Consider the following 25986-nt stretch of genomic DNA (forward strand, 5'->3'; position numbering starts at 1 on the left):
CACATTTTTCACAGGGTGGTGGCCACGCATTTTTTCGATGAACTACTTAGTCATGTCTTTTGCTTATTTTTCTACACTTTTTTTTTCAAATTTATTTCTAGAAATGTTTTTTATATGAAATAAATTAGCTTTCTGTTATCTGTGTTCTACATTGGTCCCCAATATTGTGCTTTATCAGGAGATTTACATTTTTAGAGGTTATTTGAATATTTTTCTTTGTAGTTTATATTTGGAACTTTAGAAGGCTTTTCTCCACTCTGAGATTCTTTTTAATGGTTGTGTAGCATTTTATTATGAGAGTTATTTTACATTTTTTAAAGGGTCTCACATGTTTAAAAGGTCTCTCATGATTACGATTTAATTCATTTACAAGTAACGCTTTGATCAACCTTTGATCATTTTTATATAAAGTGTGAGGTAGGGATCCCACGAGTCCAGTCTCCCTTAGCGGAACCCTTAGCGGATGCTTAAATTGGTCAGGGTGCCGCGTCCTTCAGCCTGTCTCATCCGCACTCTTTGATGCTGGTAAACACTCGCTCTGACTGAAGCTTCAGGCTCCCTGTCCCACCACTGTCATCTCCCGCCTTGCAGTCTCAGGTGTATTCCAGGTCCTGGCTCTGTGCCCCGTCTCAGGTGAACAGGACCCAGTCACTCTTGCCACTTGACTGATACCCTCGTGAGGCCCAGAGCTTCAAATCTGGGCCTAGCTTCTGCCCATGCCCCACTCCTTAGTCTCATCTTACAGATGTAAAAGAACAAAAAACCAAAGACCAGCCCAGAGTTGCTCTATAACGCATTCTTAGTGTCACAGCAAGTAAATGGAGGTTCACACTCTGCCTCCAGGCTCCAAAGTCTTGCTCCTTACACTGCTAGCCCCAAGCAGGATCAAAGGCCTGGCTCTGAACCTTCTGGAAGGGTGGTTGCTTTGCATACAGCCAGCATCTTCCCAGCAAAACTCCCTGCCCTCACTCAACTTCTGCCTGCAAAGCTGAAATGTCAACAGAAGTCAGGAGGAGCCCTGCTCATCCTGGAAGCTGCCACCAGACCAGGCTGCGTTTCTCACCAGCGAGATAGACGCTAGACTTCCGAGCTCCCAGCCCCACCCACAGACGGCCAAGAAATCACCCAGGCCTCAGCCATGAAGCTTTGCTCCAGGCCTCTCACTCCAAAGTCCTCTTGCCATTTGTTCTCCGACGTTATCTGAGCCATCAATACCCTGCTCTCAACCCGCCCAGGCACCCAGGCCCAGCAGTTCCAGACCCCACAGCCTCATTTAAACAAAATGAGCAATGATGTCCAAGGACCACTCTCCCTCCTCTCTGTCTCTCTCTCTCTGCAAGTCCAGTGGGTGCCCCTCGCATTGCCCACACCGCAGGTGCCCTCACCTGTCACGATGGGATAGGACTGCGGCCCAGGCACTGTGCTCCCGATGTCGGCAGGGGTGGGGCTGGTCAGGTTGGCCTTCATGTCGTCCAGCCCCCCGGCCAGTGAGGCCATGGCTGAATACTCGGTGGTCTGCAGGGAGAAACAGAGGTGGCTCAGCAACACAGCTCCCCAGCACCCGAGCCAGCTGCCTCCACCCCCTGCTGGGGCCAGTCACCCCACTGCGCTAGCCCACACCAGTGCCAAGGACCATGGCGGAGGCGGGGTGTGTGTGTCAAGGAACCCCAGGAACGGAGAGGGCAAATTCAAGGATCTCCAGAGTGGAGAGTTCTCCCTCAGCTGAAGACGTGAGCAGGGTCCAAGGTGGCTTTCCCAGGGTCCCATCTCGCTCTCTTTGTGACCTGCTGGCTCCCACTCGCCTCGCCCCGGTGGCTCAGAGACAGCCCCCCTCCTCCAGAGGGGACAACTCCGTAAAGCGGACGCAAGGCAAACATCAGAGCCCTTTTGTCAAGAGAATGCAAAGAAAGTTTTCTGATTTCTGAGCTCTTCTGCCACATAAGTAGAATCAGACACCAGTGAAAGCAAACCCCAGGGTCCACCCGAGTCCAAACCCTCTCTTCACAGATGAGCAATTGAAGCCCAAAGGGATAGGCAGGAAATACAGAGAAAAGATATCAGGTGCTCTGGTCATGATCTTGCACTGACCTTGCCTGTGGCCAACAGGGCAGAGTCTCCGTCTCTCATCCCCTCCCAGGCGACACCCACTGCGGCAAACCAGCAGAGCCCCACCCCCCATACCCTGCGCCAGTGTTTGTGAGTTTTGAAACACGTTAACACCTGGTAGGCTGAAAACTTTGAAAAACTGTTGATTTATCTAGTTCACACCCACCGCAGGCATTGAGGCCATGAGTCATATACCTTTCTTCAAACCACTTGTATAAGCTCAAAGCGCGCACTGAGTCATTTCCTGGGCATTCAGACTCCCGTCAGAATGGTCCCCAGAGAAGGCAATGAAGATGCCCACCTAGGCCTTCCCCTTCAAGGGCCGAATAAATTACACATATGAATGGCGTGTCTTTTTGTCTCACTCAGCCCCCAAGTCCTATTTGCAGGTAGAGAATACTCGCAAGAGCCTAAGCCAAAGCATTTGGCTGCCCGTGCCAAGCGTTGGCATCGGGGTTTCCCTCTTGGACCCAGGGTCCGGGGAACCAGCGTCTTCTGGAAGGGCTTGTAGGCGCCCTAGACGGGAAGACGGGGAGCAATGATGTCCAAGGACCACCGCTGGGCAAGTGTCAGGCAGAAGGGAGGCTGGCACCTCCTTGGTACTTTCCTCAGCCAAGTCAGTTAGAAAGCACGCCCTGGCAAGCTTAGGTGCCAGCTGAGGTTGGTGGAAGCCGGGGGTGTAGGAGTCGCAAGCTCAGGGGCCCTGAGATGGAATCTTACTGAGGACAGCTTTTCCAGAGCTCCCTAGGGCCCTACAGGCACCTTGCAGCAGAGGCCGACAGTGAACCAGGTAGACACGTCCACACGGCTCCAAGGAGAGCCCAGATACTTGCAAAGGAAGAAGGTGGGGGGGGGGTTGCGGCGGGGGCCCTAGTCCTACCAGACACCCAGAATGGCTACAAAGCTACAGTAATTAGGACAGGGTGGTATTGGCATAGGGGCAGATAAATGGGCCAATGAAACAGAATTGAGTGCAGAAACTGATCCGTACATGTGTGGAGCCTTGAAATATGACAGAGGGGGTGTACAAATCAGCAGGGGAGGATGGACTCTTTAATAAACAGCGCGGGACTCACTGGTTATCCACTCAGAAACAAGGGGGAAATTGGATCTTTACTTTACACCAGACACAAAAATCAATTCCAGGTGGATTAGAGACTTCAATGAGAAAGGCGAAAGGCATGTAACGTGATCGGCTGGAGGTCCAGTCCGAACTCCTTAGGGACAAGCCTGCCCTCCATGGAAAGGAGATGAGCGGCCAAAGTTCCCCAGCACACGGGGGCCAGGGGCCAGTCTGGAGGAAATGGTGGGGGCTGGTCCCAGTGGGTCGTCCTGTCACCCTGCTCCCATGCCTCAACCTCGTGAGTCTCCCCTGACTGACCGTCACTCCCCAAGAAACAGGGGTTCCACCTTCTCAACAGCCTAGTGCGCCGTGGTGGCAGGCAGCTCGGTTGTCAAACTGTGCTCAGTCAGGGCACCCAGTCTTGGCATGGCCTCCCTGGGGGCAGAGAATCTGCTCCAGGTTTCCAGGACACATAGGAGTTCAAGGAATACCGTACCTGCCCGTGAATGGTGATTAAGAGAATGGTGGTGCTCTGAGGGGAGAAGCCCCACCACAGGGCACACTGCCTCCCACCCTAGCTCTCCTGGCAGCATCAAATGGCAGCAGGACAATGTGACAGTCGTCTTTCGGCCACATCCAAAGCTCCCATTCGAGTGCATCCTCTGAGCCCTACCTGTGTTCTCCCTCCCAGCTGATTCTCACACTAACCCCGTGAGGCAGGGTCTATGTTGTTTCCATTTTACAGGTGAGGACATGCAGACGCGTAGAGGGGCAGTGACCTGCCTAAGGTCACACACTTCTAGGCGTTAGAGCTAAGACTCTAATTTGGGTCCATCTGATCCAGAAGGCTCGATGACTACCTTAATGGTCATGGTCCAATAATAGGCAGGTAGTGAAATTGACTTACTGGGACCAGTGTTTTTTTCAAAATAAAACTTGAATGGAATAGGACAGAAAATCTCCAAGGGCCTCCCACGGGCCCCTGATGGTGGGGACATTGCCTCCCCCCTACATCCTGGTCAGTATGTTGTGTTAAGCATTCAGCCTTCCCTGAGCTCCTTCTGTGTGCAAGGGGGTACACTAAGACCAGAAACCGTCTTCCATCCACAAACCCCAAGGGAGAAAAGAGGGGACAGGAGCACAGAGCCCTTCATTTGTGCGAGGCGGGCTGGTCAGGGACTATTCCTTGAGGCTGGCTCTGAAGCAATCCCCAGCCCTCCAGCCTCTAAGCACAGCGGAGAGGAGGCTCCGAGGAAGAGACGAGCAGTGATCCACCCGCAGTGAGCGTGCCAATAGTGCAAGGAGTGAAGCTGCGTACCCGGTAGGCACGCTGATGGCTGGCTGTGGAGGCCTGACACGAGGAATTCAGGGATGGACAGATGAATGAATGATCCAGTGCGTAACCTACTCGGAAAGACAGCAGTTGCTCACCTTTTGACCCACCCCACGCTAACACCACCTTTCCTCTTTCCTTGGCGTGTCTGCAAGGGAAAGCCTCCATCCCCCTACCCCGAAAGCAGGGCCAAACTGGGTTTAAGAGAATTAGCAGAAGAAGGGCCAATGGAGACCTGGTCCGTCTTCACGTAATTACTTTCCAGATGTTGTTTTGTTAGGCGCCAGCAAGTCAGTTCCACGCACAATGAGTGACCTTATGTGCCCCGGGACAAAAAGGGACGCAGGGCTGCCACGCCATCCTCGCACTTGTTATATTGGAGCCCACGGCTGCAGCCCCTGTGTCAGTCCTTCTCCCGCTTTTCTGCCGACTCTCGACCTCACCAAGCAGGATGGCCCTCTCCAGAAACTGGTCTCTCTTGGTAACACGTCCCAAGGCCAGAAGATCAAGTCTTGCCATCTACACCTCTAAGAAGCATTCTGGCTGTACTTCTGCCAAGGCAGACTTGTTCTTCTGGTCCACGGTGCTTGCAATATTCTTAATCAATGCCCACAGTCACACGCACCAATTCTTCTCCGTCTTCTGTACTCATGGCTCAACGTTCACGTGCAAACGAGGTGGTTGGATCAGGCACACCTTAGTCTTCAGCACTTCAAAGAGGTCTCATGCAGGAGATTTGCCCAATGCAGTATATCATTTGATTCCTTGGCTGCTGCTTCCATGAGTCTTGATCGTGGATCCAAGCCAAGTGAATCCTTGACAACGTCCGTGTTTTCTCCACTTATCGTGATGTTGTCCATGGGTGCAACGGTGAGCATTTTTGTTTTCTTTACACAGAGTTGTGATCCACACCAGGCTGCAATCTTTGGTTTCCCCCAGTAAGTGCTTCAAGTTCTCCTCATTTTCAGCAAGCCATGCTGTACCATCTGCGTATCACAGGTAGCTAATAAACCCTCCTCCAGACCTTCATATGATCCTGCTGCTCAGATTACTTGTTCATCAGACGCACACATATCGAATAAGTATGGCAGAAGGATACACCCTGATACACACGTTTCCTGATTTTAAACTACACAGCAGTCCCTTTTTGCTGTTCAAACGACTGCCTCTGGGTTTCTGTAGACGTTCCACATGAGCACAATGAAGTTTTCCAGAACTCCTATTCTCCTCAAACTATATACAGAGTTAGTTATGACCCACACAGTTGAATGCCTTTACATAGTCAATAAAACACCAGTAGACATTTTTCTGATCTTCTCTCTGCTTCCAGCCAAGATCCAGCTCACGTTGGCAATGCTAGCCCTGACTCCATGCGCTCTTCTGCATCCAGTTCGGACTTCTGGCAGTTCCCTGTCAATGGACTGCTACAACATCTCCAGAATGTCTTTAGCAAAATCTTATTTTCATGTGACATAAATGATACTGTTTTACAGTTCCCATATTCTGTTGGGTCACACTTCTTTCCAGATAGAAGGGCCTTTTTGCTATGTGATTTTGTCTCAGTCAATAAATTCAATATCAAAGTTTGTCTGGTCCCTCCAACAATTGAGCCTGGAGTCACGGAGAGTTCCCACTCAGCAAGGCACACGACGTCAGGAACTTTGATCAACTTTCCAAGACCTAAATTGTGCGACTCATAGAACCATCCCATGGGAATTTCAAAAGTCAGTTACCCAACCCTGCTGGCTTTGAGAAAATAAAAACAACACTAACAAGAAACTCAGATCCCCTGCCATTGAATCTTTCCAACTCGTCGCGACTCGATAGGACAGAGTCGAACTGTCCCTATAGGGTTTCCAAGGCTGTAAATCTGTATGGAGCCAGAATCCCCATCTTTCTCAGCGAGTGTTGGGTAAGTCTGACCAGCCCACCATCGAGCTAGCGGCTGAGTAGTCTAGCCACTGTACTACTAGAGAGCCTAATTTCATTGGCTCCCATTGGGACCCAGACACCAGCCCTGGAATGCCCGCCACCATGGACACCTCCCTCCATCACCACCTCACAGGGCCTGCCCCAAGCCCAGACTCTCTCCTCTGGTGGGATCCACAGTTCTGATTCTACTCCTATATGAGCTGGTAGATGCTGTCATTTAGTTTGGGCATTTAATGACTCCACACATTCTCATCATTGCTCTGTCCTTTGGCGCTGTCTGTGGTTGTCAAGATTCTTCCAGGTCCCCTAGACTCCTTGGACCAAGGCTTAGTTTTGAAAAAGGTACAATCATATTAGATGTGAAGATTATCGCCAACTCCACGTGTGCAAAGGAAGAACCGCTCCATCGGGTCCTCAAGGGTACGAACTTCTGAGGCGTTTCTGGTTGTGTCTGAACCACCGATCTTGTGGCCAGTAGTTACCACCCAGGAGCTCCTTCTCGGGGTTCCTCGGCTGTTTGCACCCCAGACATCCCGGTCACTGTTCCACCTCCGGCTAGAGGGCCTCTCCTGCTCTCCCTCTGCCCACAAGATCGGCTCACATAGCACCACCTTGCTAAAGCCCATCCTAGACCCGCTTTTCTACAGCTGTCCTCCTCCCACGTCTGGTGGCACTTTGCACAGAACTCCGTCATCAAGCTGCGCACGGAGGGCTAGCACTTGCTTCTCTCCCTCCTCGGGGTTCCTGGAGGGCCTGGCTAGTGCATCAATAAAAACCCAAACCAAACCCGATGCCCACTCCTAGAGACCCCGTAGGATAGGGTAGACCTGCCCTTGTGAGTTTCCGAAATGTTAACTCTTTACGGGAGTAGAAAGTCCAGTCTTTCTCCCAAGGAGCGGCTGGTGGCTTCAAACTGCTGACCATGTGGTTAGCAGCTCAACTCATAACCACTATGCCACCAGGGCTCCTAATGCATCAATAGATCCTCCCAAAAATCTGAAACCAAACTCACTGCCATTGAGTCAATTCCAAAGCATGGTGACCCTAATAGTGATCCTACAGGACAGGTTAGAATTTCCCCTGTGGGTTTCAGAAACTGTAATTCTTTACAGTAGAAAGCCTTGTCTTTCTCTCAAGGAGTGGCTGGTGGTTTTGAACTGCTGATCTTGAGGCTAGCAGCCCAACTCGTTAACCACTACACCACCAGGGCTCACTAATTGCTTGTGGGATGAATGACCAAGTAATTCAGCAGCAGGATATTAGCCATAATCCTCAAAAAGTAGATGGCTCATGCTTAAGCAAGAGCTCCCAGGGATATGCCAGCCTCCTCTGCCCCTTACATCTCTATCCCTCACCGAGCCACATGATCAGAAAACCATATTCCTGTCCAACATTAGTGAAAGCCCCTGAAGAGTGCCTTCACTGATCTAATGACGGGATATCAGGCACTCAGCATTTGTTGGAGGCAGTAGAAATGCCATATAAAGAGCGTTTTTAATCTTTGGGGAGAGTGTCCTAGAATATGTAATATTCCTTGCCAATACCTCCTACAATTCAGTATCAGGGGGAAACATATTTTTTTCATGATGACTCGTCTGATGACCAATAAGAATATTGGAAATCATTGCTTTGGCTACTAAGAAGTTCAGTCAAATTCAGTGCTCACCTGCCACAACCACATTGTGCTGTTGTTACGGTGCAGCTGAGCCCATTTCTCTACAACATTTATTAGGGTTTTTTCCAAGCTTAACTGAAGCACGTGTAATTTTTTCAGACCACCTCAAGTCCTTTGCAAAAGTGGAGACTAGGAGAGGTGGTTAAAAATGGCAACAAGAGAGGGAAATTTTTGAGAAGGAAGTGGATTAGAGACTGACAGGGAGACAGAAGAGACAGGAGAGGCATTGTTAGCCAGCATTATTGATGCCTCTTCCCAGGTCACAATAGCGACTCACTGTCATTTAACAATGGTTACTCAGGAAGCTAAGGGCTACATAGTGGGAGTGTGTACATGCACCTGCACACCGGGTGCATAGCCCCCCGCCCCCCGAGTCTGCACTTATCATCACAGAAATCACTGCACGCCTCAGTTCCTACTTCTCCTTTGGTGCCCTTTATCTGCATCCCATTTTGGATTCTGCTCCCTCACCACCAGGGACCCCATGGTCCTGTCCTTGACCACGACTCAGAAAGGGAATGAACCAAGGTCAGGAATTCAGACTGTCCACTCCAATGCGATCGATGGGGATACAGCTTTCTCTGTGTCCCCCCACAGGCTTCCAAGGTCAAGACCACCAGCCCCAGGTATGCACACCCTCATAGACACCGTGCTTCAGGTGAGGGAAAGCCTTGCACTCTCAGATGACAGAATGAGAAAGATCCTAGGGGCCATCTGTCCCAACATGGAGAAAATGAGGCCTGAGAGGAGGCCAGGACTTCCTGAGTTCATTTCCAGCTGGATCCGTTTGGATCCAGTGATAGAGAGCATGGACCACGGGGTCTAGTCCCGACCCCGCCTCTTGCTCATCTGTGTGGTCTTAGGCAGAGCGGGTCAGCTAAGCCTCGTTTTCCTCATTAGTTAAACAGAGACTCTAATCCCTTGCCGTCTGTCAAGAGATTCTGAAGATCCTGAAAGGCGGGGAGCAGGTTCCACTTTGAAAACTAAGGAACGTGGGGATGGGTTAAAGCATCCTAGCAAGGGACTCAAAAAGAGGCCTGTGCCCCGGGAGAGTGTGTGTGGGCATCGTGGGGTCCTAGGAAATTACCTGGAAAAGGACTGCCTGAGGCTGCACCAAGTATTGTCTCATCAGCACGGGGCACCACTGCCATAGCATGGAGGAGAAAAGAAACAGACACGTGAGAAGGAGGGCCACCCCAAGGGAGCAGTGACGGCGACGAGCCTGCAAGGGCTCCTCCAGGCTTGCCGTGGGGCCTCCGGAGTGGGGGCCCAGGAGCTGCCCACCTGTACGCCTACCCACAGGAGGGTGGGAGATGGGCTCAGGGAGGTGTGTCTCCGGGGTCTGGCCTGACTTCCCGGGATTGAGGAGACAGGGGTCTAGCTAGGAGGCCTCTGCTTCCTATCTGTCTGGCGGGTGACGCTGAATGATCCCTGAGTCCCCTGCATCGATACCTGGCCACATTACCGCATTCTGGACTCCTTATTCAAAACAAGTGCAAGGCAAGACAAGAGAGGTGGAGGAGGAGCCAACCAACCTCACTCGGGGCCCCAATTCAGACAAACAGCGGGCGGGGGAGGGAGTAAAACTGGACATGAAATGAGATTACTGGAAATACACACAATTGGATATTTGATGCCAGGATGAAATTGGTTGCTCTTTAGCCGTGAAACCAAAAGCCAAGCCAAACGCATGGCCATGCAGTTGGCGCTGACCCCTGACCATCCTGCACGACAGGGTGGAACGGCCCCCGTGGGTTTCCGAGCGAGCAAATCTTTACGAGAGTACAACATCCCGTCTCTCTCCCAGTGTGACAGCAGTATCAGCTTTTTTGAAGGGACCCATCTTTTAAAGAGTTTTTCCCAAGTCTTTACAGATGAAATGGTGTCTAGCGTTGGCTCCAGAATAAAGTGGGGTTAACAAAATGTAGTCTGTCTATACCATGGAATACAAGTAAATAATCAAAAGGGATGAAATCTCGATACATGTGACAACAGGGGGAAACGCAAAGCGGCACCCGAGTGGTAGGAGCCAGTTACAAAGGGCCACAGATTGATTGTCTCCGGGTGACCGTGTCCAGAAAGGACACAGACAGGAGAGAGCTGGGGGTACCAGCAAGGACTCACTAGGGAGGGGCACCAAGGATCTTTCTGGAATGATGGCACTGTTCTAACGCTGAATAGGGGTGATGGTTCACAAGTCTATTAATGTATTAAAAATCAATGACTCTAACACTTTGAGGGAGTTAATTTTCAGAGATGAAAACGTATACTTCAATAAAACTGAAAAATACAGTGGGCTTGTGCAGGGGGAGGGGCGGGGAGTGGGAGTATCAAGGAATAAAAGACCACTATAGTTTACACGACAGGTTCTAAAATTTATTTGGTCTAGTGTCCCCTTTTCAGGAAAACAAAATTACTCACCATCCCCGGGGGAATGAAAAACTTTTGTACTATAGTCCATAATCCAAGATAAAGTGTAGGTATTTGCTTTTCCAGGTCTTCTGGATCACTGCGGCACCCCCCAGGGGGTGGTATCGCCCACTTTGGGAAACCCTCTTTTACACAATAACATACATAAGCTATCAGTTTTGCAAACCCAGAAGCCCCCTCTTGCATTCATTTCCTACAGGCACTGTGCACAACATATGCATGTTCTCCATATTTCCATGGGCACGTTACTGCGAAGCAGAGCTGTGAGTTTGCAGTAAGTGTTGAATCTGACAGAGGACTTGGAGGTTGATTAGACAACTCTCTCTAGTTTTGCAATTCTCCATAATTAAAGTAAAAACAAACAAACAGCACACATTTGACTTGTCACCCCACTTTCAGGCATTCATCAGCTACCCAACAAATCCCTGTGGAAGAATGAGAGCATCCAAGAGGCTGAGCACAGCCAGTTAGCAGTTGGCTCTCTTGTCCTCGCTTTCTGGGGGCCCAGATGCCATTTCCCTGCATCCGCAGGGACTCCCAAGTGCCACACACAGGAAACACAAGCTCTCTGGTGACTTGGCTCTTCCTAGATGCACAGTCCTCAAACCAAACCAAACTCGCTGCCATCAAGTTGATGGCGACCCTATAGAGCAGGGAGGAACTGCCCCCTACGCCTTTCCAGGGCTGTAGCTCTTGACCAGAGTAGGAAGCCCTGTCTCCAAACTGCTGACCTTGCAGTTAGTAGCCCAACTTGTGACCACGACATCACCAGGGCCCCATGCAAAGTCCCGGAAGGGCTTTTTGTCCTTTGGAATCCGAATCCTCAACGGAAGCCTGGGTGTGAGCAGAAGCAGAAACAGAGCTGAGAGAGGGGAGCCGGAGAGCCCAGCTCCAAGCGGAGGGCCTGCCCCTCGCTCCAGGGTTAGAATCGGAGATGACCACAACCAGCCTGAGGGTGTGCTGGGCATCTACAAATGGTGGGCTTCCTCCTCCCTCAGTCTGCATTCCAGGTGAACGAGACACCTCCAGCGGCACAGCGAGCCCAGCATCTGAAAGGAAGGAGGTGGGACACTCCACACGTTTTTAGATCTACCTAGCAAAGCCTACGTTAAGGTAGGTTCTGTCCTGAGTACAGCGGATTTCTTTGGAGACCTGGCTCTGCCTCGAACTTCTTCTTGACCTGGGGCAGATGCCTCCTCACTGGGGACCTCGGCCGTGCCAGCTGTCATGTGTGAGAGGCAGAACAGAACTGTCCTGTGCTTCCCGCTCTGAGACACACCAGGGTCTGAGCCTGAGTCTGGGCCAAACACTGGGGCCCTCTCCATGTAGAAGGGGGTTCTCCCTTGTGGTGACTAAGCAGGGCTGGGGCTTTGCTCTGTGGGGCAGTGAGGGTACTGTCCCTCCTACCCCTCACCCCCAGAACCCAGAGGCCTGATGCAGGACAAGCCAGGAGGGCAGGGTTCAAACCTGCGGGCCAGGGGTCTGTGGGGGGACCTGAGCTGGTCACCTCACACTGCCGGCTGGCTTTCTCACTTCTGAGGAGGGCACCGATGGCCTGCCTCACAAGGTCATGAGAAGCCACAGGGAATGATAAGAATGTCAAGTCCTTGAAAACAGATCCTCGGGGGTGGGAGTGGGGTGGGAGGTGGGGTGAGTGTGCAGGATATGAAGACAAAACTAAATACATGGACAGTGTCTGTTGAAAAGGGAGGCCCCAGGGATGCAGGTGCGCTGTGTCTGGCTGTATTGGCATCAGCCACCAACAGGGGTGCTGGACTCTCATTTTTTAAGGTGTTACCACTGAGGGAAGCTCCCTCTGCGGTTTTTCTTACAGCTGCATGTGAATCTACAATTGTCTCCAAATTTTAAAAAGGTTAAATGTAAAACAAGTAAAAAAAATCATTAACGACAGAAAAACCCAGGTGTGATCATTCCACTAGATAAAGATGACCCAACTCCAACTTGAAAACAAGGACTACTGAGTGGAGGGAATGTGAGTGATGCTTACAAAATTACTCCAGGACCCATCTTCACAGTGCTTGCTAGTTTAGATGGGAAGGGTGAAGACCTGGCATGAATTCCCAACGGCCTCCCTCATCGAGGAAGCCTTCTCTGCCCTCCTGTCCCCCAGATGGCTGAGGAATCCTCTCCCCTGTGTGCCTGGACTGTGGGCATGTCCCTGTCACGGCATTGTCCACTTGGCTGTTCAAGGTCCTCGCTCCCAAACCAGACTGTGAGTCTCATGAGGATGGCACTATGTTTCTCTTATCTCTGTGTGCCCTGTGGCTGGCTCTGAGCAGGTGTGACATAAATGCCCATGGAACCAAATAAACAGGGACAGGTACCGGGACCAGTTCTGCCAACAACATCAGGGTGTTTCCCAGGGTCACTAAGAAGATAAGTAATGTCAAAGTGTCGTTATTCATCAGAAAGGACTGCCGTGGGCATAGACCAGACCATGCTCATAATCCACTCGGCATTTCAGAACTGTGCCCCGGCCTGGCTGATCCAAAAGTGGCCCACAGAGGACTCAAGGGACTTCCGAGATTTGAAAATTATGAAAGACTGGTCTCTCCCTCTTCTGTGAACAGCGGAACTCTTGGGTCGGTGGAAGAGCTGGGGAAGCCCCGGGGGAGAGATGCCCTTCCAGCAATGACGGATGGGTCAGAGTTGTTGAGTTCCGTCAAGTCAATTCCAACACACAGTGACTCATGTGACAAAACAGTACTGCCCGATAGAGCTGAAAGGAAGTGAACTATGAGCAACGTGGGATGCCCCTCTACTCTCATGCCAGGTCCTTAGGATGAGAGTCCTTGGGGGATCCAGGAACTTCATTCCCTCAGGGGGCCATGGGTCTCCCTGCCCTTCTCACTTCCTGATCTTGTAGTAGGACCAGACAACTGGACCCCACAATGGATCAGCTGAAAGAAGCCGCTGGGATGTAGCTGCCCAGAGATGGTTCCAGAATTCCTGGACCCTCTTCTCCACATCATGTGCATCACGCCAGCAGATAGAGCCAAGCAGACCCAGGGACTTCCCAGAGAGGCCAGCCTCCTGCCTAGCCTCTGCTCTGGGATCTTGTCACTCAAGTGGCCTTGACTACCAGGTCCTGAACCACTAGGCCTTGGTTTTCCATCCCCTCTAAGTGGAGCTCTGTGCTCCGGGCTTTGTCACATCTCTTGTCTTTGGGAAGACAAGGGTCAGATGCCCTTTCTGCCTCCCAGCCTCCTGCCAGTTAAGCCCAGGCCCTTCCTCTCCTCCTGCGCTTCTGACAGAGTTCTCAAGGTTCACGGTGAGCACTGGACTCTTGCTTCTTCCCTCACTTGGTTACATTGAAGGGGGGTCCTTCCTAGGCTCGCTGGGGGGACCTAGCAATGCTTCCGGCTGGGCCGCTGAACCCAGGAACCTCCCCAACTCAAAGGGACTGCAGACAGGGACCCAAACATCCAGAGAGTGAATGAAGCAGGAGATAAGCATCCTGATGGGAGCGTGGGGAGACTGCTGTAATTTATTACAACCAAACAAACTTGAAGAAAAGTGCCCAACAACATACAGCATTTGGAGTGGACCTTCGAGGTCCAAGGGGTGGGGTTCGAAAGCAGCGAATACAGTCAAGACTTGGAGGTGGGGTGGCACGCGGCCATCAGGATTTGGTAAATGTGTTGAGGTTGGAGTAGGGGACCACGTTTGGGAAGCCAATTAGGTCTGAGTTGGAGTTGGAAAAGTAGGTTGGAATTTGAATTGGGACATCCACATTGCGGAGAGGCCAGGGGGAGTCAGGAGGATTAGAAGCATCATTGCAGAGCCTGTGGACCCGATGAGCTAGCAAATACCACACTGGTTTGGGTTGAGGGGAAGTGAATGCCTCGTTTTCCCCTCATCAACACAATCACGTTCCATTTCTAATGGACATGAAGTGAGCTCTGCCCCGACAGGGTGAGCAGCCTGAGTCAGGCCGCTGATGAGACCACACTAGGGAAGCAGACGAAAGCTTCCTAAGCCCCAGTCTGAGCCGTATGTCCAGGACCAGGAGGGGAGCTCCTGCAGCCCCACACTGGGTCCAGGCAGGGAGGGGACGAGAGTCTGTGGCCCACCAGGCCATTTGTTAGAACCGAGAGCCTCTGAGAGGCCATCCAGGACCCACACCAGGGAGCGTTGAGGGGGAGGAGTGGAGGAGTTGCCATGGGAAGCTGAGAGCTCCCTATCAACGGAGACAGGCATTTAGTGGGCTTCAAGCCACAGATTAAAACAAAAAAGTCCCCATGAGCCCTGAGCTCCTATGGGCCCAGATTGGGAGAACGCTGATAGTCCTGCAGGGCAAGCACTGGACGGCTGCTGACCACAGGTCAGCCAACCTCGGGGTCTGCAGAGCTGCCTGCCCCCATCAAGATCTGCAACCTCCGAAACCCTTTACAGGGTTGCTAAGAGTCAGAATTGGCTTGACGGCAGGGTGTTTAAAGAAGCCCTGTTAAGCGATTGGCTGCTAACTAAAGGTTGGCCGTTTGAACCCACCAGCCCATCCATGGGAGCAACGTGAGACAGTGTGCTTCCAGAGAGATGTCCATCCTTAGACACGGCGTGGAGCAGGTCTTCTCTGTCCTGTAGGGTGCACGAGTCCTAGAGGACCAGCAGCAGTGGGATGGGTCTTTGTGTGTTTGTCGCGGTCAGGTTCTCTGAAGGAGCCCGGCAGCACAACAGTTAGGTGCTCAGCGGCTAACTGAAGGGCCAGCGACTTGAAAACCACTGCAGGAGAGCCGTGGGAGAAAGACGTGGCAATCTGCTCCTGTCAAGATCAGAAAGTCTACTGCCGTCCAGGCAACTCCCACTCCAGTGACCCTATGGGGCAGTCTGCCCACACTCCCGTCGGAATGTTTGTCTCAGGGAGTTATTTCTCCCATGGATGGTTGGGTCCCCGTATGCTCTCCCTTTGAGCTGGGGAGGTTCCCGGGATCAGCAGCCCAGCCGGATGCATTGCTAGGTCCCCCCAGCGAGCCTAGGAAGGACCCCCCTTCAATGTAACCAAGTGAGGGAAGAAGCAAGAGTCCGGTGCTCACCGTGAACCTTGAGAACTCTGTCAGAAGTGCAGGAGGCTAGGAGGCAGAAAGGGCATCTGAACTTTGTCTGCCCAAAGACAAGAGAACTGACAAATCCTGAACGCAGAGCTCCACTTCCGGAGGATGGAGAGCCAGAGCCTAGTGGTGAGGACCACTTGAGTGACAAGATCCCAGAAGCTAAGCAGGAGGCTGGCCTCTCTGGGAAGTCTGGGGGCCTGCTTGGCTCTACCTGCCTGTGTGATGCACAGATCCTGGTTTAGAGAAAAGGGTTCAGGAGCTCTAGAGACAAAACATTATCGCGGGGGAAACAGACTCCACTGGCTTCATCCTGGCGGTCCAGTTGTCTGGTCCTACCACAGGGTCAGGAAGTGAGGAGGGAAGGGAGGGCCATGGCCCCTGAGGGGATCAAGGCCTCTTCACTCCCAAGAGGGCCCAACTGGGGAGGGTGCAAAGGGAGGACTTCCATCCTCAAGTACCTGGCATGAGAGTAGAGAGGCATCCCAGGTGGCCTACAGACCCCTTCCTTTGAGACGGACTGCCTAGCATAGGGGTTATGAGTTGGGATGACAACCCCAGTAGTTCAAAACCACCAGGCCCTCTGCAGGAGAAAGTGGAGGTTTTCCATTCCCCTGAAGACTGTGGGTCTCAGAAAGCTACAGGGGGAGTGTACCTTGTCCTGTAGGCTCACGATGAGTCAGAATCCACCCCCAGGCAGTGAGTGAGCCCAGCTACAGAGAAGCTAGGTTAGCCTGGGGCCATACAGAAAGGAAAAGCAAGGCGGATGGGATGGAGACAGAGGATGGGCCTGCCCTCTCCAGCCCCGCCACCCTCCCGCCCGCTCTAATGCTGCTGAGTGGCAACTTACACACACCCCCTCAGGTCAATGACCCCTTTTCCACTCCTCTGCCTTCATCCTAGAGAACTTTCTAATGAGCACAAAGGCACAGCAGGCAGCTGTACGAGGGGCTGCCATCTTTGTCACTGGGGGTTGGTCATTCAAACAGAAGTAAGGGATTCAATAGAAAAGGGAGGCCGAGAAGGTGAGACTTCTCCTAGTGACAGATTCCTTGGTTTGCAGTTCCAAAGACCCTACCAGCTCCCACCAACACTGACCCTGGCCCAGCCTTCAGTCACAGTGGGAAGCACTTATTACACTTTCCAGACGTTTACGAGACTCTCTTCTAGGTGTTCAAATGCATGAAGGGCACTCCTTCCGCACAGCAACTCTATGGGGAGGTGTTATCACCCCTTTACAAATGACGAGAATGAAGCTCAAGGTGTCCGAATAATGTGTCCAAATCTCACTCCCTGACTGCCCAACCCCAAGCTCAAGTTCTTAACCAGTGCCATCAATCAGCGGCCAGCCACTATTAGAAACCTCAGGCTAGAGAAAACCCAGATGTGGAGGAGCACAGTCCGTTGAAGAGAAGCAAATTAAAATGAGCAGCCGATATGAAGGGCTCAAGTAGAAGGCAAATGTTTTGAGAATGATGATGGCAAAAAATGTACATATGTGCTTGACACAATGGATGTATGGATGGATTGTGATAAGAATTGTACAAGTCCCCAATAAAATGATTTTTTTTTAAAAAGAGAGAAACAAATTAAACTCAGGTTCTGTCTGACCCCAAGGTCCCCGATTCTAAACGGCCTTTGGATAAGGGGTGGGGGTGGGGCTGAAGTCTGGAGGCAAGGAAAGGGACCGACTAGACCAGGTGCATCTGTCCTGTCTTATGACCGAGTCATACAGCCTTCCTGTTCCTGACTCCGCATGCTGTTGACAGGCCATTCCGTCCACCTTGACTTCCTCTCCTCCAGTCCTTGCCTATCTGGCCTTCAAATCCTGGTCCAAGAATGACCTCATATCAGAAACGTTTCCAGAAGGGTCCAGCCGTTCCCAGAAAGTTCCTGGGTGATAAACTCGGAGGATAGCTGAGCTCAGACGCCTGTCAACATTAGCAAGGAACCCTTACATTAATTGGAAACCAGAGAGAAGCAAACAGAACTGGTGGCCTTGCTAGCAGCATTAGGAAAAACCAAGCATCTGACCGATTGCTTCGTTCAAGCGCTCTCTGCTCTAGCCGAAGGCAACACTGGCCGTTAGAAAGATCAAAAATGAAAGGAAGGGGACCCTAGGCTGACACCAACCTCAAAACACCCCCCTGGCTGCTGCCTGGAGTCCATTCAGACTCACGGCAACCCGAGAGGCCCGAGCAGAGCTGCCCCCTCGGAGTTCCTGAGACTGAATCTTTACAGGAGCAAATAGCCCATCTTTCTCCCTCGGAGAAGGTAGTGGGTCTGAACTACCAACCTTGATGTTAGCAGCTCAGTGCATAGCCCATCGTGCCATGTATAGCTGTTGCAGGTGAGTTCAAATGTTAGCTAATGTAAATAATAGGCGGGAGGAAATAAACACAGTGATGACCGCTTATGTTTACACTTTCTAGTTTCAAGGTTCGTTTTACTTTTTATTATGAAAATCTATCTATTTGCCTCTGACAGTTTTCTACTAACTCCACGAATCTCACATTTCATACCTGGAAACAAAGCTCGAGCATCACCTTTCGTGCCAATACCTATAATTCACCTAAACAAGCAACCCTTTGGCTGGGAGATGTGTTAACACGCTGGTCATGAAGGCTTGTTTGGGTCCCAGCCTTCCCCTTTCCGCTCTCTCTCAGACACATCATTTTCTCCTCCTCTCTTCCACAAATAAAACCTCAAATAACATAACACTGCTAGCCAGAACCTGGACACACACACACACACACACACACACACACACACACACACACACACGCTTTCCAGCCAAAGGCAACCGAAACGTCCCCATCTTCCAGCCAACCACCTCCACGTCTTCCGCCAGTCCAACGAGACAGCCGCTCTCCGCTCAAGTGTCCTGGACAACCTTGACAAGTCCAGGTGAGGAAAGGGCTTGGTTCCCAAATAAAAGGAAAGTTCAGTCGCCACAGGAGCTGGGGAAACTCAGACGGGCTTCTCCTTGGCACCTCGTGTCAAGCTCACGAAGAGAGAAAACCGCACCGCCGACATGGTTGGGAGACTTTAATCCAAAGCACTGCTAATTAATATCCCCAGCTTTCCAGAAGCCCATGCCACCTACAGCTGCGAGGGCAACAAGGCTGCTCTCCCTTCAGTTTTATGGGAAGAACATTTTCATTACAAAGTCTCCTCCCAGGCCATCTCTCTCCATCTCTCTCTCTCTCTCTTTCTCTCCATTTTAAAAAGTTTATTGGTGAGACTCCCAGAGCACCTGGCCAGGGTCCTCCTGACGTGTGTGTGTGTGTGTGTGTGTGTGTGTGTGTGTGTGTGTGTGTGTGTGTTGGGGGGCAGGGGGTGATGGACTGGCTGCCAGAATGAAAGTGGGGACTTTTTAAAAATCTGCCTGAGAGAAAATGGTTGACTCCAGGGGGACATCCCACCTCCCTCCTTTCGCTTCCTAATTTTTACAAATGTGGAAAGTTCTAAATCCACCCTTCTGGGAAATATCTGTGGACTTGATAGCTCAAGATAAGCTCTGGGTGGGCCCCAGAGCTACCAAAAGACCAGAAGGGGTGCCTCCTCACCCCTATCCTCCCCACCCGAGTGAAGTCTTCAGCGGTTTGGGCAGAGCTGACCCATCTTTAGCCCAAAGGGCCAGACCCCAGGCCAGCCTGGTGAGGCCACGTGGTTCACCATTCTGCTCTGAACCCCCACGTGCTCTGAGCAGTCTCTTTCCAGCCTCCTAAAGGGACCCCGAATCCAATCTAAATGTCTCAAATTTACCTGTTTTCTTTTATACATATAAATAGCTGCATTTCCATTCTCTCTTTGTTTCTCATTTTCATTTGGTTCTAATATCTGCATGTAAATGTCGGAAAATAGCATCTGTAATTGGAGATTATGAAGTATGGCCAGCTCCTGACAGGCTACTAAGGAAGATGGATTATCCTCATTTTTCTGTAAATTTTGTCAATTTTGGAATTCATAAGCTATCAACACTGATCAAAATGGGACTTCACAGCTGTGTCAGAAAAAAAGAGAGAGAGAGAGAGAGAGAGAGAGAGAGAGGGCCCAGGCGCGGCCAGGCGGCCAGGCAGCCTCGGTGCGGGTGCAGCAGATTAATGCCCAGAGCGCTGGCCTCCCCCTTCCCACCCTACCTCCCCCACCCGCGCTGACAGCCCCCTCAGCACCCGGGCTGAGAGGCAGCTGTAGGATAAGGGAAGGAGCCCGGATGGGGAATGGGGAGGGAGGGCAGCAAGGCACCTAATCCTGCCACACAACTTGGCTTGGTCAGAAATCAGGCTTCACCAACCTGGGGTGGGACTGCCCATCGTCCTGGCTAAATCAAACAGCTAAGTCACAGAAGCTCCCACAGGCGGGGCTTCATTGATTGCCTGTGTTGCCGTTCTTATTTATCCTGAGCAGGCTGGGGCCCCTCTGCGCCAGCCTCGGGATGGTCTACTCCCTCCAGCCCATCACAGCCCACTGGAAGCAATTGTGTTGGTCTTTTGCTCTCAATTTTCCCGTTCCTGGGAGTAAGTACTGTTGGGACTCTGTAATAGCCCGACTGCAGCCCATATCAATAACAGATGAGGTTTAATCGTCCAACACAAAAATTATTTAGGCGCAGTAAGGACATTCAATGTCATTTGCATAATGGCATTTCTATCGCACGCACCTAACCCGTCTTGCATAAACAAGGCCTGGGGACCATAAATAATAATAAATCATGACGTCTGCACGCCTCTTGCGGTAATAGGAGCCACTCTTTGTGGAAATTATTTTAGCAGGAAATGGGCACTGTAATTTTAGAGACATGTGACGGACGAGGTGCGGCGAGGTAAGTCATTCACGTGCACAAGGGAGCAGCCCAGGCCCCTGCCCTGAGCCACATCCCAGGGTGGCTGGAGAGGCAGGGCAGACCTCCGCGACTCGGGATTGTTCCACTGTCCCAGGAAACAGTGGGACCCAAGAAAGCAGGATGCCCAGAGCCCAGCCCAAGGGAGAGCTGGCCTTGGACCGGCAGAAGCACCCAGACCTCGGGCTCAGAAATCCTCTCTGCCCCATGAGGTAGAAGCTGCATGAGGGCAAAGCCCCGGCTGCCTTTCTGTCTGCCAAGGCTCTGAGATCAGCGCCGGCCGGCCCGCAGAAGGCGCTCAGGAAATGGCCTAAAGAAACCCAATTGGGGAGCGGTCCAGGCGCCGAGAAGCGAAGGCAGGAGCTGGTGCAGATGTGCTGGTGCGGCTGAACTGGTGACCCACGGAGTGAAGATGTCCGGGACATTCCACCATGCTCAGCAAGGCAGCTGTGGGGTTAGACAATGCATGGATGAGGGTGTGGGGCGGGTGTCTACGCCAAAAGGCACAAGAGGCCGCAGAACTCGTTGGAGGCCACCTCACCCCTGGGCACCTCAACTGCCTCAGCTGTGGAGGAGCACAGCAGCCAGATTTACTCACGGGTGCTCTGAAGTTTAAGTAAGATGATGTGAACAGTCACCAGTGCTCAGTAAAGCCTTGCTATCATGATGGCTAAGGAGCCTTGGCAGTAACAGCACGAGTTGGGCTGCATGGTTGGCAGTTAAAACCCACCAGCGGCTCCAAGAGGGAGAAAGACTGGGCTTTCTACTCCCAATAACAGTTACGGCATCAGAAATACCCAGGGGTCTCTATGAGTCGGCACAGAGTTTGGTTTGGTTTTTGCCAGTGACAGGGTGACACATTCGGCTGCTAACTGAAAGGTTGGGGGCTTGAACCCACCCAGCTGCTCCAGAAGAGAAAGGTCTATGGGTCGGTCCGCTCCTAGGAAGTCCTACGGGTGGGTTTGCCTGGTCTCCTGGGGTCACTGTCCACTGGAGTCAGTGCCACAGCACCCAACAACCTCAGACTGGCACTTGGACTCGTTTCTGGAGTGTCTATGACAGATTACTATAAACTGTGGGCCTTAAGACCCCAGACATGCATGGGCTCACAATTAGTCTCAATCCGGGATGTCAACAGAGCCATGCTCCCTACAGAGGCTCTAAAGCAGCGGTTCTTAACCTGTGGGTCTCGACCCCTTTGGGGGGGGTCGAATGACCCTTTCACAGGGGTCGCCCGATTCATAACAGTATCAAAATGACAGGAAGTAGCAAAGAAAATAATTTTATGGTTGGGGTCACCACAACACGAGGACTGTATGAAAGGGTCATGAATTAGGAAGGTTGAGAACCACTGCTTTAAAGAAAGAGCCTTCCTTGTGTCTCTCAGTGTCTAATAGCCCCTGACATACTTTGGCTGTGGCAGCATAACTCCTGTCTCTGCCTCTCCGCTTTGCCGATGTGTCTGTCTGTGTCCCTTTTTATGAGGACGCCACTCATCTTGGATTCAGACCCACCCGACTCAGGCATGACTTCACATTAACGAATTATATTTGCAAAGACCCAATTTCCAAATAAGGTTAAGATGACAACATGTATTGGGGCAGGAGAAAGTCTACCATGGCAGTTACTGTTACTATTCTTAAGTGTTTGACTACTAGCCTAAAGGTTGATGGTTCCAACCCACTCCTTGGCTTCCTGATAGACAGGCCTAGTGCTCTGCTTCCAAAAGGTCACAACCTTGGCCTAAGGTGCAGGTCTACGCTGCATATATGCAGTGGCCGTGAGTGGCATCAACACAACAGCAACTAACAACCACAACCTAACAATGGCGACGGAACAGCTGGAAAGGGGCAATCTGCTGATTCCACAGCAAACACCAAGTTTCTCTCCCAAAGGCACTGAGACAAACAGTAAGCACCGCTCTGCCAGGTCCAACCTCCCCAGGCCACAGCGGGGCTGTGCCAGGTAGGGTGCAAAGCACAGATCCCCCAGAAGACTCAAACCACCCCTTCTCTGGGGGCAGCCCCCGGCAATGCAGCCTTCAGCTGTTTCTTCTCCCGGGAGTGAATGTTGCTCAAAATCCCAATCAAGTCTGGAGTTCATGAACAGTATTGTGTCCATGTTGGTGTCTGAGTTTTGACAAATGGACGGGCCGCGGTAGTGTGAGAGGTTAACGGGAGGGGAAGCCTTCAGAGATCAGCTCATACATTGCTCTCTGCACTCTCTTGACCACTTGTCTGTACATCTACAATCATTCCGAGATAAAAAGCACATGACCAACAAGAAAAACAACCAGAAGCAGTCCTTGCACATCCTAAAAGTAAGTTAAACCACAATGTAGCATTTTGTTTAACGTGGCAGGTTAGTGAGGATCCAGAAAGTCAAGACTGGAGTAAAAACTGAAACCCGAGTCAGGTGGAAACCTGCCTGAGAAGGAAAAGCCGGCAACAGAGAGAGCAACAGGAAGGGGCTTAGAGCGGGTCCAGGGAGCCTGGTGATATGGCGGTTACCCAGTGGGCTGTTATCCCAAAGGGGAGCAGTTCAAAGCCACCAACCACCCTAATGTATGCCCAAACCAGTCCTACCAAACCATCCCCTCTGCTCTCTTGCAATTCCACCATCCCCTGTACCAACCACCTCACACTTCTTCTCCCCTTTTCCTGTGACTGGGCCAGGATCATCTGGCCTTGCTGTGTCTGGCTTATCTATCTGCAGGCTCTGCAGGTGGACTTCCCCAGGAACTCACCTTGCTGTGGGGCAGGCCCAGGGCGCACGTCTGAGATCCCCCAGTCTGAGGTCCTATATTCCCCTCCCCGGCTGGCTCCCAGCATCCCACAGAAGATGACTCCAGTCTGCTTCCCATTCTTTTCTATCTCATTCCAACGGCCCGTGCCTGGTCTCTAGAACAGGTACCTAGAGGTTTACACACCCAGCATTACTTTCAAACATTGGGATTTTGGAAGATAGAACAGGTCATATCAAATTGATCTTCCTCACTTCCACACCACATTACTGAGGAGAGTGGATTAGCTCAGTATTCACACTTACATATACCCCTCCCCCACAAAAAGAGCCATAACTCTGCAAACTACTTAATATCTAAAAATGCAAAGGCCGGCTGCATAGGAATTCAGGGCAAAAGAATGCTGCCAGAGAACTGTCCTGATAAAATCAGCGGAGATCGGTGCATGACCCTGAGAAGAGTGAGTGAGTCGCCAACCATCTTGAGACTGGTAGCAATGGTCATATGAATTAAGTTCCTTTATTCACGCACTCCCTCAGGCACAGCTCACGCACTTCTTCATCTCCGTCCCACCATCCGCCGTACCAACAGCGCACACTGTCCTCCCCATTTCCTGTGCCACGGCCAGAAGCAGCAGGGCTGTCCGCAGGTGAGACAGCAGGAAAAGGCGGCAAAACACTCAAGGAGGCGAGTGGAGAAGGAACGAGAGGAAGGAGGGGGAGACAAGGCACGGGCAGCCACAGGCAAGTTGGGGCCTCTATGCACATTGTCACAACACGCCCAGCCTGGGTGCCACCACTCACAGTGACCTTCGCTTGCTTCAACCTCCCAAGCACTTCTTATCCCCATTTTGGAAACAAGGAAAAGCGAGATTTATCAAGGACCACCCACCCAAACCACTCAGCGGACAAGCAACAGAGTTGGCACTGAACCCCGGCCGCCTGGCTGCAGAGGCCACCCTCCCAACATCAAGCTCTGCACGCTCTCGAAGCCAATACGAAGGCCAAGAGACTTAGGAACGTGCGACAGGAAGGAGCTGACCGTGGCCCCCCGCTTCTCGCTGCCAACTGGAGAAGGGACCCCGTGGATGACTCACTTCGGAGTCCACGAAACACAGACCGTCATCTCTCAGGGGTTCTAGTCACTCTCGGACCAAGCAGGATGTCTCCCCGAAGAGCAAGCTGAGAACCCACTGAATATCCCCCAGGCCCAGCGACGGTGAACAGGGGTGTGTCTTAGAGTGCCCCTCACCCCAGCCCCGCCCCCCACCCGCCCCACCCCCTCCAAAATCCAGCTCAGTCAAAGTAACTCTAAGGCAGCGGTCCTCAACCTGTGGGTCTCGACCCCTTTGGGGGTGCAATGACCCTTTCACAGGGTCGCCCGATTCATAACAGTAGCAAAATGACAGTGATGAAGTAGCAACGAACATAATTGTATGGTTCGCGGTCATCACCACAGGAGGACCTGTATGAAAGGGCCATGGCATGAGGAAGGTTGAGAATCCCTGGTCTAAAGGAACCACAGAGGTGGTTCAACTACTCGTGTAAACAGCTTGATGTGGAAGAACTTTAGAATAAATGGAAGACACAGAGCATCTATATTCCCCAAGCAACCCTCCCTCCTCATTGCTTCTCCATCAAACCAATGATAAAAATAGAAACAATTTTAATTAACAAGTGGCAGGAGGAACGCTCCCCTGTGTCGACAATACAGACCCCGCTGGGAGAGGCACTGAATGGGCTCTTGTGATAACCGAGTGGCCTGCCGGCAATCCACAGAAGTACGTTGAACCATCACCCACAGACAGGAGCAGGGATCTCCGTAGAAGATGGTTTGGGATTCGCTTTCACACCCGGATCACAACGCCCCTCCATTTTGGGTGGCCAGACTGGTTAAGGTCCGGAAGATATTTGGGGCAGGTATAACCGTACTCCCATCTCTATCATTAAAAAACAAAGGCAATAAAACCCCCTCTGGACAGCTAGTTTGGGTCAGCAATAATTCCAAGAGTTTTTTTAAAAGAATGACTATGCTAAGATAACCATATCAAGTGGGTTGTTAAAAGACGCGGCCTTTTATAAATCTGTTCAATGTGGGAAACGCACCCAAAGAGAATAACTGTCATTTTCAGCATACGTGACCCTCACCTGACAGCTTTGGCAGTTGATCCCATTGTTCCGATCATTCCTGACCAGGAGTGTCATGTCGTTGGCCTCGTGGGTTAAGCATTGGGCTGCTAACCACAGGTCAGCAGTTCGAACCCTCCAGCTGCTCCAAGGGAGAAAGATAGAACCGCCTGCTCCCGTAAAGATTCACAGCCTCTACACCCTGATGGGCTGTCCCACCCTGTCTGATGGGGTCTCATGACTCAGAAAGAGCTCGAGGGGTGGTGGGTTTGATTTTTGTCTTGCTTTGGCCTATGATAGTAGAGCAAATAACTTAAGTCCTCAAGTGACTTAATCATTCTGTTCTTCAGTTTCCTCATCTGTAAGGTGGAGATAACAAAGCCCCCAAGGGGCTAGTTATGCCCATCAAAAGCTTAGAGGAATCCCTTCTTCCCCCACCCCCACCGGGTGGGGAGTCTGCCCCACACTCAACAGAACAAAAGGCTGCCCGGTCCTGTGTTGTCCGAAAGAGCAGCTGCAGACCAAACCTTTGTCATGCACAGGATGGTCACTGGCTGATTTTTAAAGGTAGACTCCCAGACTTTCTTCCCAGGCTGTCTTAGTCTGATGCTGTCGTCAGTGACCCTGTGCACAACAGAACAAAGCCCTGCCCCGCCCTGCGCCATC

The 25986-nt window shown here is 51.6% G+C and overlaps 1 protein-coding gene across 1 annotated transcript in view; it reads right to left on the reverse strand.

The window, feature by feature from the left end:
- Positions 1 to 25986, reverse strand: part of PAX5 (paired box 5) — a 197055-nt gene that overhangs the window by 92707 nt on the left and 78362 nt on the right. Inside the window, exons 7-8 of the mRNA XM_045296527.1 lie at positions 9197 to 9253; positions 1386 to 1515 (exon numbers count right to left, since the gene is read on the reverse strand). Of these exons, the coding sequence (XP_045152462.1) occupies positions 1386 to 1515; positions 9197 to 9253 (187 nt within the window). The remainder of the gene's footprint in view (positions 1 to 1385; positions 1516 to 9196; positions 9254 to 25986) is intronic.

This window comes from Echinops telfairi, unplaced genomic scaffold (assembly GCF_000313985.2).
Source record: "Echinops telfairi isolate 266 unplaced genomic scaffold, ASM31398v2 ScPeMD7_7410;HRSCAF=8448, whole genome shotgun sequence".
NCBI lineage: Eukaryota > Metazoa > Chordata > Mammalia > Afrosoricida > Tenrecidae > Echinops > Echinops telfairi.